This window comes from Mobula birostris, chromosome 31 (genome assembly GCF_030028105.1).
Source record: "Mobula birostris isolate sMobBir1 chromosome 31, sMobBir1.hap1, whole genome shotgun sequence".
NCBI lineage: Eukaryota > Metazoa > Chordata > Chondrichthyes > Myliobatiformes > Myliobatidae > Mobula > Mobula birostris.
Window position 1 is genome coordinate 19,889,921 of NC_092400.1, and position 18,914 is coordinate 19,908,834.

Genomic DNA, 18,914 nt, shown 5'->3' on the forward strand with positions numbered 1-18,914 from the left:
GACTTCGATTTTAATGGGACCCTCCATCAATTTAACCTACTAATTGTCTCTTCAGTTAAAGCATGAAGATTTGAAGCCCTTAAATTATATTTAACTAACCATGCTAAAGTTACATAATTTTTTGTGCAAACATTGAGGAGGACTGTTCACAATTTAACTTTCATGTCCACACAGTGATAAATGCCCAATTTTTTTAATGCAATAGATGGGTGTCACAGTGGCATCTAAATACTTCTTTAGTTGCAGGCAGGTTGGAGCAAGTTCTTAGGAACTACTGCAAGAGCCTTGCATTTTCATAGTGGAACTGCTGTAGAGCTGAGTTTGAACTAAGGTTAGACTTTCACAAAACTCTCAATTTATTTGCCTGTAGAGATGCTGGTTGACCCAGCATCCTTTGGCAAGTTTAGTTTTTGTACCAGATTCCAATACCTGCAAACTCTTGTGTCTCCACAATAGTCTGTTTTGATTATAATTTGGATTTGATTTTTAAAATTTTAACTGATAAAATGAATAAAAAATTTTCCTTATTTATTTTCACCGATCAAGCTGCTTACCAGTGAAAAATATTAACAAAATGGTATTTATAGTTTTGGTCTTTTTGCTTCAAGAGTGCAAACATAAATAATTGGAATAAAGCAAGTACTTATTATTGATTTTAATATCATTAGAGTTAAAGAGGGTAGGAAGTAATGAAACTTGCTTATACATGAAACTGAATGCTGGAACCTGGAGCAACAAACAAACTGCTGGAACTCAGCGGGTCATGTAGCATCTGTGGAGGCAGAAGAAATGGTTATTGTTCAGAGTTGAGGCCTTGCATCAGGACTAAGGGTGTAGAGAGAACATAGTCAATATACATTGGTCACAAGGAGGGATGAGAAAGAGGCAGGGAGGTAATAGATGGAACCAGATGGAGGAGGATGATAGCCAGATGGAGGCAAAGAGAAAAAGGGGGTATGTTGTGACAGAGTTTGATAAGTGAAAGCTGTAAACAAAGTGGGGGTTGAGGAGAAAGCAAATGATTCCAAGTGGTTCTATCTGGCTATCATCCCTCCCTTATCTGGTTCCACTAGCCTCTGTGTCTACCCTCCCCGCTCCCCTTGCCAACACAACACTATTGGCCTATTCTTTCCTTTTTCTATTTATACCTTTCACCTACAAGCCTCTTGTCATCCCTCTTTCTTACTTCTATGTATTAGTTATCTTCCTGCTGCTTCCTTAGTCCTGATGCAGGGTCTTAACCCAAGATGTTAAGATCATTCCCTTGCCTCCACAAGTGCTGCTTGACCAGCTGAAATTTAGCAGTTTTTGTTTTGGATCTCTTGAAATTTTGTAATAAACGAAAATAAGCAATTTTCTTATGTACTAATAAAAAATATCATGCCTAAATCATAATGAATATTTTACAGTTTTGATAAACAATGAGCAACTTTTTATCTGGAATTAAGCATTTAAAGAAAATAGAAATGATGATGCCTCAATCTGCATTCATATATAACTATCGTAGATCTATGATTTTTTTTTTGCTTATCTTTTCTTTCTTTGGCATCTTTTCATATGGCATCTGAAAGATTCAGTCATGCTGATATGGATATGAATTCGAAATGCAAATGCCATTAGATGCCAGTTGTATAAACATTGTAATCTCAAACTTATTTCTGTATGTTAAAATATGTTAGCTTTCTCATAGCAAAGGTTCATAAAAGCACTATCTTGTGTGGTGAGCTTCTCAAATCTCACTGGTATTTTTAAGTGGCTAGCTGTTGTCAGATACAAAAGAAACACATTTTCTGAAGCTTGCTTATACAAGAAAATAGCTTATTCTAATCAAAAGGTTCATGTAAAGTATAATATCTATGATTATTAAGTTAATAATGCCACCATCACAAGAGTGTTGAATGCTGTTCACAAATTCAACCTAAAAGTGAAAGTATCAACTGTCAAATGCTTGTTCATTCTTGTGTAAACTTTCCACCAATTTCTAGAAAAAACAAGTCAGGAAATGTGAAATACTGCTATTTGCATAGTAGTCAAAGGTAAACACTTAATTTGAGTATACAAGTCTGCATGTTATATCATGCAACTAATAACTTTAATTGCATCATGTTTTGTGACATAATGTGTGAACCAGGACCTTAAAGGGTATCCATATGAATTGGTTTCCCTTGGAATTTTTAAAGGTTATATAAAGAATTCTCATTTATTGATAATGCAAAACATCTCAGAATGTGTTCTATAGATATATTCATAATACATGTACTGGACTGCTTGTGCACATTTGGTCACACTGTGTCACAACTGCTTAAATATGGAGCACATGTGACAAAGTTTAAATTGGAATTCACACTAATTTACATATAAATCCCAAACTAATGGCCCTGGCAAGCCCCGGTGTTCTGATTTTTGTAATGACTTGCTTGCAATCAGCTCCAAGATCAGTACATGGCAAAAGAGGAGTTATAACTGTATATGCAATTGAACCACCTCATAGATGCTATTATCAGTATTCATGAGTGGTAAATGGACTATTAATTGCTGATATTTAATGTATCTAATATTCCTGATTATTGCACAGTCATTCTGTTAGCAAACTCCAATCAGGTTAGGAAAAAGTCAATTTGCTCCTTTTACCTGATAACTCAATACTGGTAGTTCACTGTTAAAATTTGTGCATTATGGCTAAATGTTATCACTGGTTGGCTGATTTCTGTTGGACAACATTGACCCAAGCTCTCCCAAGCTATGCAATGGAGAATTCACTCTTAATTAAGTCAACATTGAAATATTCTTTATCCTATTGGAATGGATCACACATTATTTAAGAGGGCAGTTACATCCAGAGATAAGTATTGTGTTCTTTGCTGCATGGTGCTTCCTAAAGCATGCTTGAAATTTTGAAAGGTAACAAACAAACTGTCACAATATTGATAGCATGGTGCTTATTGTGTGCATGCACAAGTTTGTATTTTGCCAGTAATCAAATACACTGAGCAATATCGAAATTAAGTCAGATATGCTATTGCGCCAAATTGATTATTATAAATTACTGCAGTTTGAAAGTATAACATGAATTTAATAATTCAGAATTTTGCAGTGTAACCAGGGGAAGTTTGTTTCATCGAATGTATTTTAAAAGAAAAATCTCATTATTTGTTTCCAGTTTTGTTTTGGTTCATTCTGGTAATTTTGTTTTCATATCAACATCACAGGTGACTGAGAAATAAGTTTCATAAATTGTATTTGATTAAGTAAAACATTAAATTTGTCAAATGGTACATGTTGATTTTTTTTTGTAGGTTACTCTAATTTTCTTCTTGATCAAAAGAAGTTTTTCAGCAATATCCCATTTCTTTGTGTATGTGTCATTTATCAACATGAGTTTGTGTTGTGCTTGATCACAACCAGACAACATTACTCAAGTGTTTTAGTATAGGCTAATATGGTTTAACCACCAATTCCACCCCCCCTGCCTCCTCCATATATGGATTGAACCAAAATTCCATTTACCAATCATCCCATATGGTATTGAGAATTTATTGGATGAACACGCTGGTTCAGGAAGCTATTCAAGAGGAGAAAGAGAAGAGAAGAAAAATTTAGTTGTGATTGAGTATAGTATAGTCAGACACAATTTTCTACCTCAAGGATCAAGAGTCCCAAAGGCTGTGTTGCCTGCTTGGTGCCCAGGTCTGAGACATCTCATCTGACCTGCAGAGGAATTTGGAGTGGGATGGGAAAAATCCGACTGTTGTGGTCCATGTGTGTATCGAAGAACAAGGAAAGGGGTGTTATGCTAAGAAAATTTGAGCGTTTAGGAAAACATGGAACCAAAAAGGTAATAATCTCTGGACTGTTAATTGAGCCATGTGCAAATTGCCACACGGTTAATAAAATCAGAGCTAAATGCATGGCTCAAAGATTGGTGTGGGAGAACTGGGTTTGAATTCATAGGATATTGACACCAGTATTATGGAAAGAAGCCAACACAGTCTGAAGGTTGTGCTGGGACCATCCTGCAAGTGTCAGCACGCTTCCGAACCAACATCTTGCTAACCCATAACCGTAAGCCTTTAGAGTAGGGGAAACCTCACGTGGCCATGGGAAGAATGTACAGGCACTTTCTAGACAGTGACAGGAAATGAACCCTGATTGGTGATCACTGGCACTGGAACTAGTGTGCTGCCTCCCGATGATACCGTGCCGTCCCCTATTCAAGCGCAGGAGAGGTTACTGAAGTCTCCAGAATAAAGAATAAGACGAAGTCTAGAAAGGGTTAAGAATATAACTGTAGGCAATATGGAGACAAAATTGAGAGGGATAGTGAATACAGGATAGAAGGTATTATATTTGAGTGCTTGCAGTATACGAAATAAGGTAAATGGGCTAATAGAGCAGTTAGAAATTGGCAGGTATGACAAGGGCACCACTGGGTTGTAGCTGAAAGAAGATCACAGTTGGAAACTTAACATCAGTATGGAAAGGACAGGCAAGTGGGCACAGGTGATGGGGTAGCTCTGTTAATAAAAGAATGAAATCAAATCTTTAGGAAGAAATGATGTTGGATCAAGATGTAGAATCCTTGTGGGTAGAGTTAAGAAACTGTAAGGGCAAGACGACCCTAATAGGGGTTATATTCAGGCCTCTGAACAGTAGCAAGGATGTGGGGTACAAATTACAATGGGAGATAGAAAAGGCATGTAAGATGGGCAATGTTACAATGGTAACACACACAAAATGCTGGTGGAACGCAGCAAGCCAGACAGCATCCATAGGAAGAAGCACAGTCGATATTTCAGGCCGAGACCCTTCGTCAGGACTAACTGAAAGAAGAGATAGTAAGAGATTTGAAAGTGGGAGATCCAAAATGATAGGAGAAGACAGGAGGGGAGGGATGGAGCCAAGAGCTGGACAGTTGATTGGCAAAAGGGATACAATACAAGGCTAGAGAAGGGAGAGGATCATGGGATGGGAGGCCTAGGGGGAAAGAAAGGGGGAGGGGAGTGCCAGAGGAAGATGGAGAGCAGGCAAGGAGTAATTGTGAGAGGGACAGAGAGAGAAAAAGAGGGAAAAAAGGGAACATTTGAAAAAAATAAAGGATGGAGTAAGAACTGGAGGAGGAGCATTAGTGGAAGTTAGAGAAGTAATTGTTCATGCCATCAGGTTGGAGGCTATCCAGACGGAATATGTGTTGTTCCTCCAACCTGAGTGTGGCTTTGTCTGGACAGTAGAGGAGGCCATGGATAGACATATCAGAATGGGAGTGGGACGTGGAATTAAAATATGTGGCCACTTCTGATATGTCTATCCCTGGACTCCAATTAGAAAGAAAGAAGGAGAAGAGGTGAAATATGAAGGTAAGCTAACCAATAAGCTATAAAAGAATTTTCAGATTTATAAAGAGTTAAATTGAGGCAAAGATGGAATTCAGACTGCTGGAAAATGATGCTGGAAAGGTAGGAGTGGGAAACTAAAAAATGGTAAACAAGCTAAATGTTGCATCTCTCTTCACTGGAAGACACCAGCAACATGCCATACTTTTGAGAGAGTCAGGGGGTATAATTGAGCATAATCGCTATTACTAAGGAGAAGGTGCCTGCGAAGCTGAAAGATCTGAAGTTAGATAAGTTGCCTGAACCAGATGAATGACATGCCAGGGTTCTGAAAAAGATACATAAAGACCATGTGGAGAGATTAGTAGTGATCTTTCAAGTATCACTAGATTCTGGAGGGCTAGAAAGTTAATAATATCACTCCACCATTTAAGAAGGAAGGGAGGCAAAAGTCAGCAAATTATACACCAGTTAGCCTGAACTCAGTAGTTGGTAATATGTTAGAGTCCTTTATTAATGATGTTTTGGGGTACTAGGAGGCACATGATAAAATAGGCTGAAATCAGCATGGTTTCCTAAAGGGGAAATCTTGCCAGACAAATCTGTTGGAATTCTTTGAGGGAGTAACAGGCAGGATAGACAAAGGAGAGTCAGTGAATATTGTTTACTTGGATTTTCAAAAGCCTTTGACAAGGTGCTACACATGAGGCTGCTCAACAAGATAGGAGCCCATGGTATTACAGGAAAGATACTAGCATGGATAGAAGATTGGCTGACTGGCAGAAGGCAGAGTGTGGGAATAAAGGGGGTCTTTTCTGGTTGGCTGCAGTGACTAGTGGTGTTCTACAGGGTGAGTGTTGGGTCTGCAACTTTGAATGTTATATGTTAGTGATTTGGATGACAGAATTGATGGCTCTGTGGCCAAGTTTGTGGATGATGCAAAGATAGGTGGAGGAGCAACGAAGTATTGAGGAAGCAGGGGATCTGCAAAAAAAGATTTGTACAGATTAGAATTGCAAAAAAGCAGCAGCTGGAATACAGTGTAGGTAAGTGTCTAGCCATGCACTTTGGTACAATGAATAATGGTGTGGATTATTTTCTAAATGGGGAATAAATTCAGAAACCGAAGGTGCAAAGGGACTTGGGAGTCCTCGTGCAGGATTTTCTAAAGGGCAACCTGCAGGTTGAGTCAGTAGTAACGAAAGCAAATACATTGATAGCATTCACTTCAAGAGGGCTAGAAAATTAAAGCAAGGATATAATGCTGAGGCTTTATAAGGAGTTGGCCAGGCCGCATCTGTGAACAGTTTTGGGCCCCACACCTTAGGAAGAATGTGAAGTGAGTCTAGAGCAGGGATTCCCAACCTGGGGTCCACGGACCCCCAGTTAATGATAAGATTCCATGACATACAGAAGTTTGGGAAGCCCTGGTCCAGAGGAAGTCTATAAGAATGATCCTAGGAATGAAAGAGTTAATGTATGATCAGCGTTTGGTAGTTCTGTGTCTGTACTTCCTTGAGTTTAGAAGTATGGGGTTGGGGACCATCTCATTGAAATCTATCAAATATTGAAAGGACTAGATAAGAGTAGACATTGAGAGGATATTCCCAATAGTGGGAGAGTCTAGGACCTGAGGGCACAGCTCCAGAATAGAAGGATGTCCTTTTTGGAACAGATGAGGAGGAATTTCTTTAACTGGATCTATGATTGTGAATCTGTGGAAATTTTTTCAACAGACTGTTGTGGAAGCCAAGTTATTGGGTATATATAAAGTAGAGGTTCTTGCTCTGGACAATGTCATTTATTTGTTCACAATTTACAGTATTACCAACACTTGTACATCCAGCTTTCCTGTTAGCAAAAAATGTTTACCATATAAAATGAGGGAAACCAGATGCTAAATACAAATACAGTGCATGTTAGCAGGTGAGAGGTGTATGGTTCAAGGTAACTCTAGTTACAGTGAAGAAACAACTTTGTTCAGTTGAATCTTCAAATTCTTTCAATATGGAGAAAAAGTTGTAGTTTGTGTGGAAAGTACATAAATTATGCAAATCTTTGAGAATATAGTTGTATTTTGTTTTGTGTTGTTATTACATATTGTCTGCCTAGGATTTATATTTAGTTATGTATTAAACTACATAGCACTCTGTTGCCAAATATATCTTCAGAGTTACTGGCAAATCCAAACGCTGCATGAAATGAATCCAATAGAATTTCTGTGCAATAAGTGTATTCTGTCTACAAAGTTTTGTCATGTGGGGAAGATTTTTTGTATAAACATCATCATGCAAAGATGATGAAGCAGCTGTACAAAGTGATATAAGTGTATCTTGGAACTCAGTCTATTTTCAGTTATGATCTCAGTTATATTATGCAAATATACTAAACTTGTAATATTGTTTAAGCTAGTGTACTGAATTGAGTAACTGAATTAATATAAACCACACCAGACTGTCTTGTCTGTCACTGACAAATTTAAAAAAATTTGTGCAAAATAATAAAACATATTGAAAGGTTGAGGGGGAAACAGTGGGAAAAGTTGGGAGGAATAGTTAGTTTGCACAGAGATATGGTGGAAGTCAGATGGAAGACCATTTGTAGAAGGCATAACCCAGATCGAATTGCATAGGTGAATAACCATAAAGGGCATTGAACAGAAATAAGATCAATATTGGTAAATATGATTAAAACTATTTTTACAGATTGAGGACAAACATACTGACTTGAACTAATTGGGTAAAATAGGATGTTTGCATATTGTATCTTTTAAATTACCCAAAACTGTTAAACAGCAAGGATTTAAATCAGAGTGTGCAAATAATTTGAAATTTGACCAAAGTAAATGAAATGGGCTTTTAGCAAAATGCAGTAAGTTATGTGGAATGTTCAATGAAAGTACACGTTTGGCATTCCATTGTAAACTATCTTATTTCATTTTACTGATACCCTTGCTCCATTTTCTATTTAAGGAAGAAAAATCCATTTAGAGATATTACAGTAGGCCCAGACAAATCACTACTCTGAGTTGTTGCCACAATAAATAATGGGTATTCTATATTCTTATGACTTGCATATTGTTTTCAGTACGACAGTTAAGTGATCATACTCAAACACAGTTCAAAGTTCAAAAGTTAATTTTTAAATTGTTTTACCTAAGATGTGTTCTTTTAATTTAAAATGTACGCAGTGGTTCATTACCATTGATATCCCCTTCTTTATCATCATCCATCTCTGTCCCTTTCAGTCCATCTGCTGTTGAATTTCTCATCCATACCTTTTATCATTAGAAGTATTCCAGTGCCGTGCTGGACTATCTAATATATTTCATAATCCTGAAATCACCCAAAGTTATTACTCCCTTTTTTAAAAAAATTCCCAACAAGTCCTATTGCCTATTATCCTCAGGTTTACTGATAGCATTGCCTTGTTTTGAAATTTCCCATCTCTATGTTCATCTTAGTCGTTCTCCATTTTAATCTCAGGCGCATCCTTGATTTTTTCAATCTGGCATTTGCCCTATTACCTTAACTTCAAGAATCTTCTGTTTTAAGTCCTTCCATATAAAGCATGTAAAATTTAGGTCAAATATTAATCTTTGTAATAGTTTCTAGTATTGGATGCAAAGCTTCCAAAAGCTACCTTGGGATAATTCGCTGAGTTATAGTTGGCATGTTAACACAACTGTTCGATTATTCTCAACTGTGATGTATATGAGATACCATATAAAACATTCATAAAACAACAATCTTTGTATAATATTTTACAATGTTTTAAAATGCTATTTAAAACTTTATCATGGTAGTTCTACACATAAATAGTATCCCTCATCTTGAGACCAGAGACTAACAAAATGTATTTAAATTTGAGATCAAATCGTAACTGATGCTTTAGTTGAATGGGACGTACATTTTCTCTCAACAGAAAACAAAGTAGTGGAGATAGTATGAAAAACTCCGAACTACCAGAAGTTGGAGAGGATGAAGTTTTGCCATGAGGTTATATGCAATAAAGGACATGCATATTCTTTGGGTTTCCAAAAAGATTATCAGCTGTTTGATATTTGTAGATGTGTCAGAAACTAAATGAATGCATCAGTATGATACTACCAGCTGCATAATCAACTCACAATAAGTTTAATGTATTTTGTGTTTTTGCATGGAAATTCTTTGAAATGCATAATTGCCTGAAATATTGATGTGCTCATTTTAAGTCATTGAGATACAGTAGTTGTATGAGTGCAGACGTTTGATTAATCTTACCATTTTAAATCTTATACAGAATGTTTAAAAAAAAAGACATTTTCTATTTGTGGCGCATGTTTTTAAAGGCATTTGGGGCCTAGAATGTCACCTTCAAAAGAGAAAAATGTAGGTACTTAAAGTGATTTTCACATCATGATAGCAATCAGAATGCATATTGCAAAATGTTTACAAAATTCATTTAATGTAAAGGTCTACTATTATTTTTGACTAATTTTTACAAACTATTATAGTTAATTACAATATCAAGAATAATGCACATTATTGATTAGTTTTGTAGTATTAGTATTAGTTTATACAGGATATGTAGTTTACTAAACATTATTTTCCTTATAAATCTGTAAAGTATCTGTAGTGCAGACATTTTAATATTTTTATTACTAATTAATGTAATTTTCTCAATGGAAATGCTACATCCATGGCAATTGCTAGTTATTTATGAAGTTATTCACTTTTACAGTGGTTTATTAAGCATATTTATTAATGAAACAAGCATGTATCATTTCAATGTTTCACCAATGGTTAAAAAGCAGATAAGGTTATAAAACTGGCTGTAAAACTATCCTCTTTATGTGTATGTTACCTTTATGTATTTCAATGACTGAACACTCTTCTCCCCCCCCCTCAGAGAAGCTATAATTATTGAAAGTAAACAAATGCAAAAACAAAATGCTGTGGTTTCTTAATACATTTCTTTTCCAGGGGGAAAATACCAGTTCCGTGATGCGCAATGTGCATTAATTAATTATATGCATGGGATAGATGCTTAGTCTTTGTTCTGAATTTCCCACTATGTGAATTCTGTTGAAAATGTAGAGGACTACAGATTTTTTTCACTATAATGAATAATAGATTAAACATTGTAAGCTTTTGTAAATGCAGTAGGAGAATAATGCTTGTAGGTAGTCATATGAATTTGATGCACTGTGCATTATATTTAAATAGAAACTTACAATTTATTATATTAGAGAATGAGGAATAGTGAGCATAATACAGAGAACCCCTTTGTTATCTATTAACAGTTTAAAATACAAATTTTGGTGAAACTTACTTACTGCTCCTTTAAAATGCTGTTTAAAACCTACCTCTTTTAAATACTTATCCTAATACATCCTCTAACACCTGACTGTTAGTTTGTGTCTGATAACCTTGAAGCATTTTGTGTTAAAAGTCACTGTGTAAGTGCAAGTTGCTGATGATAAAAAATATCTTCTAACATTTTGAAAACAAAGGACACAGTGGCCTTCTATCCTTTTGTGATATTGACAGTTTTTCAGTGGTCAGATAAAAGTTACAGTTATGATATTGCTGCAATATTTCTGGTGTATTGCCAAATATAACTTGTATATTTACTAAAATTATGTATGGTTATGTTTTATACAGATTATAAATATCTGCATTATGTATTTATGGAAACAATTATATTTAATATCAGTGGTATTCTTGCATACATAGATGTTTTCAACATTAGAACTTTGCTCTGGCTATCTCTTAGTGAACTTATATTTGATATTTCATTCTCAAAAGCTTTGAATTTCTATGTATAGAACTAATGTATCAAATTAAATTAAACTTTACATGTCTTGATATACTGACATTATTTTTGGAGCTGGAAGCACTATAATTAAGATTTAATTATATTAAGTTGCGTAATGAAATCATAAGTATGGATACATGCTAGATTTTGTGATAGTCTACAGTTATTAGTGACTTTAATGTTGGTAAGTAATTTGTCTTCAGTTTTATTAAAATGGATTTATAGAATAAGAAAATTGTAATGGTTATTTACACTTATTAAATTGATGTTTACAACAGTGAATACATCCATTATGATCATTTGTTTGATTTTGTAATTTAATTTAGATCTAGTTTCTCATCCAAAACAGTTTTAGTAACTGAAGGGCAAATGGTTAGATTTTAGTGTTGTGAGTGAAGTATGTTCATTCATATAGAAATTACAATACAATCACAAGTCATGTTCACATGTTCAGTAGCCCTAATTCTGTATTCGCTGATACCATCTATAAAACAACTTAAAAAGGTATTTACAAGCTATAATCTTTATTAAGTTTGTTCTTCCAGAATAGTGGTGTTTATAGTGTTTATCCAACTGTGTGATAAGGTAAGAAAATAAAAAATTTTTATTGATTTATTGTGCAAATAAGGAGCAAAGAAAGCAAGTTGTTAAAACATATGGAGAAAACTGAATATCACTATAAGCTTTGTCCATTTTTTCAGAAACCATCCTGGTAAAATAATTTGAAGATCTTTGTATTAGAATTATGCTTAAGCTGCTAAATTACTTCAGAAGAGTAACTTACACAAGTACTTCTGACTTTTTCAAGTTTTTCTATTCAACACTTCTCTGCCCACTCCTAAAGGAAAAAAGCTGGCCCACATTAGCATCAGTTCTTAAATAATTTATATTTTCAACAGGTAAATTTCTATTGTGTTTTCAATAACTATCTGCATATTAGTTTGATACTTGGTTATTTTTATTTCAACATCAAAATTCATTAGTTAACAGAACACTGATTTCCTCTAAGTTTATGGATTAATTTCTTCAGGTCAATCATATTTACAGCAATATTTCCAACTTTTACATTGGCATGTTAGTCATAAATCAAGAAGAAAATTTCCTTTGCACAACCGCGATTCGTATATCGAAAGTCAGTTTGAAGTGCTGAAATTGCATATAGTTCCAAACCCATCTTCTGATTCAATTTCCTTTTAACATGAAAATACAGTTATACACTTCTGGATTTTCCTAACTATAATACATTCTTAAATAAGTTAATACTACAGCATTATAATGTGATCAGATTCAGTGGGAAATGTTTTTTCAGATTTTTTTTAATAGTTCACTCTTGGAGATGTGCTTGTAACATTATTTAATGTGGTGCTAAATGTATTGTAGAATTGACTTTACAAGTTTTCCATATTCTGTCCATTTGGATTTGGCATTCAGTACTTTTATGGTATAAACAATTATAGGAAATGAAAATCACCAACATTTTTTAAAAAGGTTCATCAAAATATTTTTGTCATATGTCAGGAAGGATCGTCTTTATAGCCCTGCAAATACTGTATGTGGCATATAATAAGTTACTGCAGCATAATATGGTAACTAGGATAACAAAAGCAAATAAATGGTGGGTTGGCGAATGAATGCAAATTAGAGAACAGGAGAACAACAAACAAATGAACCCCTCACATCTCTACCTTTTACCAATTGCACAATTTATCTGCAATACTATAAAATAGGGTTAATTGCTACAAATAATTTGCCTCAAGAGGGAAAAAGTTTTACTGACTTACCAATTCATTATCTTTAACATACTTGTATTTCTTTTCCTTGTAGTAATTTTTTTTCTTTAAGAAATTCAAGACAATAATATCACACACAACTGTTGTCTGAAAGGAAACATTTTAATTATACTGAGGCTTTAGAGGGGTTCCATGATCTGAAATGAATTAATACAACTTCTAACTTTTAAAAAATTTATATGCATAACAAATTTTACCTGTGCATTGTAAGTTACCTTTCTCTTTTCAAGTGATGTTCATAATATAGAGTATACAGCACAGAAAAGGACGGGCCTTTTGGCCAACTCAGTCCACATTATTTACAGTTGTGCTAGAAAGTTTGTGAACCCTGTAGAATTTTCTCTATTGCTGCATAAATATGATTTAAAATATGATCAGATCTTCACTCAAGTCCTAAAACTAGATAGAGAACCCAATCAAATAAATAACACAAAAAAAATTATACTTGTTAATGTAGTGAGAAAAATTATCCAATATTACAAGTATTTATTGGAAAAGGTATGTGAATCTCTGGGGTAATGCCTTCTACAAAGCTATTTGGAGTTAGACGTTCCTATCAATAAGATGAGATTGGAGGTGTGTGTTGTAGAGCTGTCCTGCCCCTTAAAAAGACATACAAAGACAGCTTACTGACCGAGCCTGGTCTTTTCAGGAAAGATCTGTTTATGTGCACCATGCCTCAATGAAAACAACTTTCAGTGGACCTTAGAAAAAGAATTGTAGAGATGCATGAAGCTGGAAAAGCCCACAAAAGCACTTCTAAAGACTTGAGTGTTTATCAGTCCACATTAAGGGAAAATGTCTGCAAATGGAGAAAACTCAGTACTATTGCTACTCTCCCTAGGAGTGGACATCTGACAATGATCACACCAAGAGCACAACATGCAATGCTGAAGGAGGTGAAAAAGAACCCAAGGGTTACTGCAGAAATCTCTAGAACTTGCTAAAGTCTCTGTTCATGTGTCCACTATAAGAAAAACACTGAACAGGAATGGTGTTCGTGGAAGGACACCACAGAGGAAACTACTACTCTCCAAAAAAAAACATTGCTGCATGTCTCAAGTTCACAAAATACCACCTGAATGTTCTACAATGCTTCTAGGACAATGTTCTGTGGACAGATGAGACAAAAGTTGAACGTTTTGGCAGAATTGCACAGTAATGTTTGGAGGAAAAAGGGCAGTACAAACCAATACAAAAACTCTTACCAAATGTGAAGCATGGTGAAAGGAGCATCATGGTTTGGGGCTGCTTTGCTGCCTCAGGGCCTGAACAGCTTGCGATCATTGAGGGAACAATGAATTCAAAATTGTATCAAGACATTTTACGGGAGAATGTCAGGGTAGCTGTCCATTACCTAAAGCTTAATAGAAATTGGATAATGCAACAGAACATTGATCAAAGAGACACATAAATCAACCGCAGAACGGTTTAAAAAGAAGAAAATTTGTGTTTTAGAATGGCCAAGTCAAAGTCCTGACCTTAATCCTACAGAAGTGTTGCAGAAGGGCCTGAAGTAAGCAGTTCATGCAAGGAAATCCACCAACATCCCAGAGTTGAAGCAGTTTTGTGAGGAGGAATGGCCTAAAATTCTTCCAAGCTGATGTGCAGAACTGATCAACAGTTACCGGAAACAGTTGGTTGAGTTATTGTTGTACAAGGGGGTCACACCAGTTAATGAAAGCAAAGGTCCACATAATTTTCCCAAAAAATACATGTAATATTGGATCATTTTTTCAATAAATAAATGAACAAGCATAATGTTTTTGTGTTATTTATTGGGTTCTCATTATTTAGTTATAGAACCTGTTTTAGTTTTATTTATTTAGTTTTAGAATCTGATCACATTTTAGGTCATATTAATGCAGAAATAGAGGAAAATTCTACAAGGTTCACAAACTTTCTAGTATCACAGTATCAAGTACACATTTACACTTATCCTACACTAATTCTATGTTTCTTTTTTGCCACATTCCCAGCAATCCCCCCCTTCCCTCCTCTCCAATTTTTAAAAACCTTTTGCACACTTGGGGACAATTTACAGAATTCAGCTACCATATGATTATAAACTTGACAGGAAGTGGATGTCCAACTACATCTCTTTAATTGGGGAGGAAAATAAAAACCTGAATGATCAGGAATGGAAGATAGACTTTAGCAGATAACTCCCAGATTAAACAACCGAGAGTTGTAAACCGTTGGTGATTAATTACTCTGTGTGCCAAATACATAACAAGAAAATACTGGCAATCCTGAATATGCACCAGTTGCACCACTAACCACATTTCAAAGCAAAGGGCTTAAAAACCACAATCTGGTTGCTTTATTTTATGAATTTAGGTATAATCAGTTTGATTTGTTTCCTTCACAAATTTTCACTTATGTGGATTTACTTGAATGTAATGGAAAAGCAAAAAAAATCATATTTTATTAGGTACCAACAATGTAATTGGTGGAAATCCAAATTCTAGGACCACTTTGTTCTCTTCGCTGTAAAGGATACACAAAGCACGAAATAACTTACCATTCCCAGTAATCCTAAACCAGATCCTATATTTATCATTGTTGGGATAATACTAAATTTTCCAGCCTGTGCAGAACAGAAGTTTTAAATCAATGTATACTAGTATTAGAAGTATTGATAAATATTGATGTTATTAACATCTACTTTCAGACTGTAACCTGTGGAAGAAATATTTCATCACTTTGGCCCCAAGTCTGAATTGTCTCATTTTCAGTAGATATATACCTTCTAACAAATTCACACGAGAATTATAATAGGTCAAAACTTGCCCCAACATTAATGCATCTAAAATTCAGTGATCTGCAGTTAGATCTAAAAGTTGAATGATTTCCACCCCCCCCCAAAAACACCCCCACCATATTTTGCAAGTTTTAGTTTTCATTTCTAAACATTAATCCATCAATGCATCCATCTCATGTAAAGGCAGGAAAGGGAAGTTGTGGGAAGAACTATTTGTATTTCAGGTTGAGGCATGCTGCTCAGCCCACCGAGCTCTAATAATTGCTCAAATTCCAGCACTGGTAGTCTGTAGTCTCCAAAATGGAGATTATTTGTAAAATAACCATGACAAAAATTATATCCTACAGATTGAAGGGAAAATATCAAAGGAAATGCATGTAGCACTGCCAGAAGAATATTGACATAAGAAAGAACAAAGAGAGGTGCAAATTAACTACACAGATGCCAGATTGCTGTATAAGAGCCGACAAAATATTAGGATGGTAGGAAACATGAAGTTTAATCAAGGAACATACAAAAGTAAAATATTTCACAGACCCATCAGGAAAAAAAAGGTGGGAAGTATTGGGGAAATGACAAATCATTTACTGAAGACATAAAACAGATGGACATAACATTGAAATATGAGCTATGCAGAGTGCATTTGAAATAGAAAAAGGGGTATAGAAAATAAAATAATGATAACCCCCGGACCAGATGGATTGCATCCACCCATTTTAAAAAAATCCATGAGAGAGAACACTATTATAGGTACTTAATACTTTCTTAGCAAAAGCTAAAGTAATAGAAAACCAATAATGATGAATAAATATCGAATCACTACTAAAAGATAGAATGCAAAATCTAGAAATGAAATCTATAATAAAAAGCCAACATGGACCTTGAAAAGGAAAGTATAAAGCTTGGTAAGTCTTACTAAATTTTATGAAGGAATAATGGGGAAAGTAGATGATAGTAATGCAGCTTACTGTATTTTTTCTAGATTATCAAAACTTCTTTAATAAGGTACCACATTATTAGTTGGTGAATAAGGTGAGAGAATGGAAAATCAGGAGACAAGTACCATTATGGATAATCTAACTTCAAGTCAGAAACAAAGGGGAGGAATAAAGTGAGGAAGAATGTTGGGCACTGGTGTTCCCCAAGGAGTAATGCTGGGCCCACATTTTCACAATTTTAATTTGGAACTCAACAATTTCTAAATGTCCACCTTATAGGAGGGAGCCAATTTTGATTATAACTGTAACAAATTGCAAGCAACATAACTAAGCTTGTAGAATGGACAGATAATTAGCTGGTGAATTTCCAAGGTGTAGGTCTAGGTGAGGGACAAAGTGATTTTGCATCACTAGTATGTTAGTAAGGCCATAGATAATGCAAACCAAGCAGCTTGGTTGATTTTTTTTTAGGGACAGAATTAAAAGGTAATGATTAATATGTATTAAATTTAATAATTACTAAATACAGTTTTGATTGCCATGTTATATAAAAATGTAGAAATATTTACATGGATAATATCAAAAATGCAAGTATATCTGTGTTAGAAAAGAATAAACTGACTGGCCATCTTTGGAATGCTAGGAGTAGCTCAACAGACCTGAGCCTTTTGAGAGTGGATATACAGAGTGAATATTACTAGTTGTGGGAAAGAGTATAATGAAGGATATTAATATAAGATAGTCACTGATTAATGCAATAAAACATTCAGAGGAAACTTCTTTCATTGAATAGCAGTGACAATCCAAAAAAAAAATCACTCACCTGACCAAAAGCCTTAATGACGAATCGTATACCAAATGCTTTGTACAAATCTCTTGTTTGTGTTCCATTCTCATTTATGTAGTATCTTGCAAATCTGTTTTAAATTATTTTTAAAGTTAGATATTGTAAAATTAAATACTAGATTGGTAGTTGTACTTTTGGTACCTTAATCATATGCCCAAAAAAACTGAACAATGAAATCTCTGGAGAGACTTATAACTTGTATGCTTCTCTCTAAAACAAGGTTTGCCAACCTGGGGTCCATGAACCCCTTCAGTCTATGGCTTAAAAAATGTTGAGAACCACTGCTCTGAAAGAAGTGTGACTGGGAAATACTGATGTGCAAAGGGACTTGGGTGTCATCGTACAATGGTGCTAGAAAGTTTGTGAACCCTGTAGAATTTTCTATATTTCTGCCTAAGTATAACCTAAAATGTGATCAGATCTTCATGCGTCCTAATAATAAAAGATAAGGAGAACCTAATTAAATAAATAACACAAAAACATTACACTTTTTCATTTATTTACTGAGGAAAATTATCCAATATTACATGTAATTGTTGGAAAAAGTATGTGAACCTCTGCTTTCATTCACTGGCCTTCTACTAAAGCGATTTGGAGTCAGGTGTTCCTATCAATAAGATGAGCTTGGAGGTATGGGTTGTAGAGGTGTCCTGCCCTATAAAAGACATACAAAGTCAAGTTATTGACAGAACCTGCTCTTCCCAAGAAAGATCTGTTTATGTGCATCATGCCTTGATTAAAACTACTTTCAGAGAACTTTAGAAGAAGAATTGTAGAGATGCATGAAGCTGGAAAAGGCTACAAAAGCATTTCTAAAGACCTGAGTGTTCATCAGTCCACAGTAAGAGAAATTGTCTACAAATGGAGAAAACTCGGTACTATTGCTACTCTCCATACAAGTAGGCATTTGTCAAAGATCACACCAAGAGCATATCATGCAATGTTGAAGGAGGTGAAAAAGAACCCAATATTAACAAAAAGGACCCACAGAAATCTCTAGAACTTGCTAAAGTTTCTATTCATGTGTCCACTATAAGAAAAACACTGAACAAGAATGATGTTCATGGAAGGACACTGTGGAGAAAACTATTGTTCTGCAAAACAACATTACTGCATGTCTCAAGTTTGCAGAAGATCACCATGTGAACAGGTGAGACAAAAGTTGAACTTTTTGGCAGAAATGTACACTGCTGTGTTTGGAGTGAAAAGGGCACTACACATCAGACAAACCTCATCCCTACTGTGAAGCATGGTGGAAGGAGCATCATGGTTTGGGGCTGCTTTGCTGCCTCAGGGCCTGGTCAGCTTGCAATCGTTGAGGGAACAATTAATTCAAAATTGTATCAAGACATTTTACAGAAGAATGATAGGGTAGCAGTCCATCACCTGAAGTTTAATAGAAGCTGGATAATGGAACAAGACAATAATCCAAAAGACGAGTAGATC

General features: G+C 35.1%; 2 protein-coding genes across 12 annotated transcripts in view; one reads left to right on the top strand and one right to left on the bottom strand.

The window, feature by feature from the left end:
* LOC140190871 (calcium/calmodulin-dependent protein kinase kinase 2-like) overlaps positions 1–11,360 on the top strand; it is a 67,331-nt gene extending 55,971 nt beyond the window's left edge. Inside the window, exon 16 of the mRNA XM_072247775.1 lies at positions 9,255–11,360. Coding sequence (XP_072103876.1) covers positions 9,255–9,327 — 73 coding nt within the window. The 3' untranslated portion in view covers positions 9,328–11,360. The remainder of the gene's footprint in view (positions 1–9,254) is intronic.
* Positions 1–18,914, bottom strand: part of LOC140190872 (P2X purinoceptor 4-like) — a 63,975-nt gene that overhangs the window by 1,933 nt on the left and 43,128 nt on the right. Inside the window, exons 9-12 of one of the 11 annotated variants that reach the window (XM_072247783.1) lie at positions 17,445–17,538; positions 15,444–15,509; positions 12,911–12,964; positions 11,914–11,967 (exon numbers count right to left, since the gene is read on the bottom strand). In XM_072247783.1, the coding sequence (XP_072103884.1) occupies positions 11,947–11,967; positions 12,911–12,964; positions 15,444–15,509; positions 17,445–17,538 (235 nt within the window). In that variant the 3' untranslated portion in view covers positions 11,914–11,946. Of the gene's footprint in view, positions 1–11,913; positions 11,968–12,029; positions 12,320–12,910; positions 13,007–15,443; positions 15,510–17,444; positions 17,539–18,914 lie in introns of those variants that run through there. The other 10 variants (XM_072247778.1, XM_072247781.1, XM_072247779.1 and 7 more) reach the window with 10 other exon arrangements.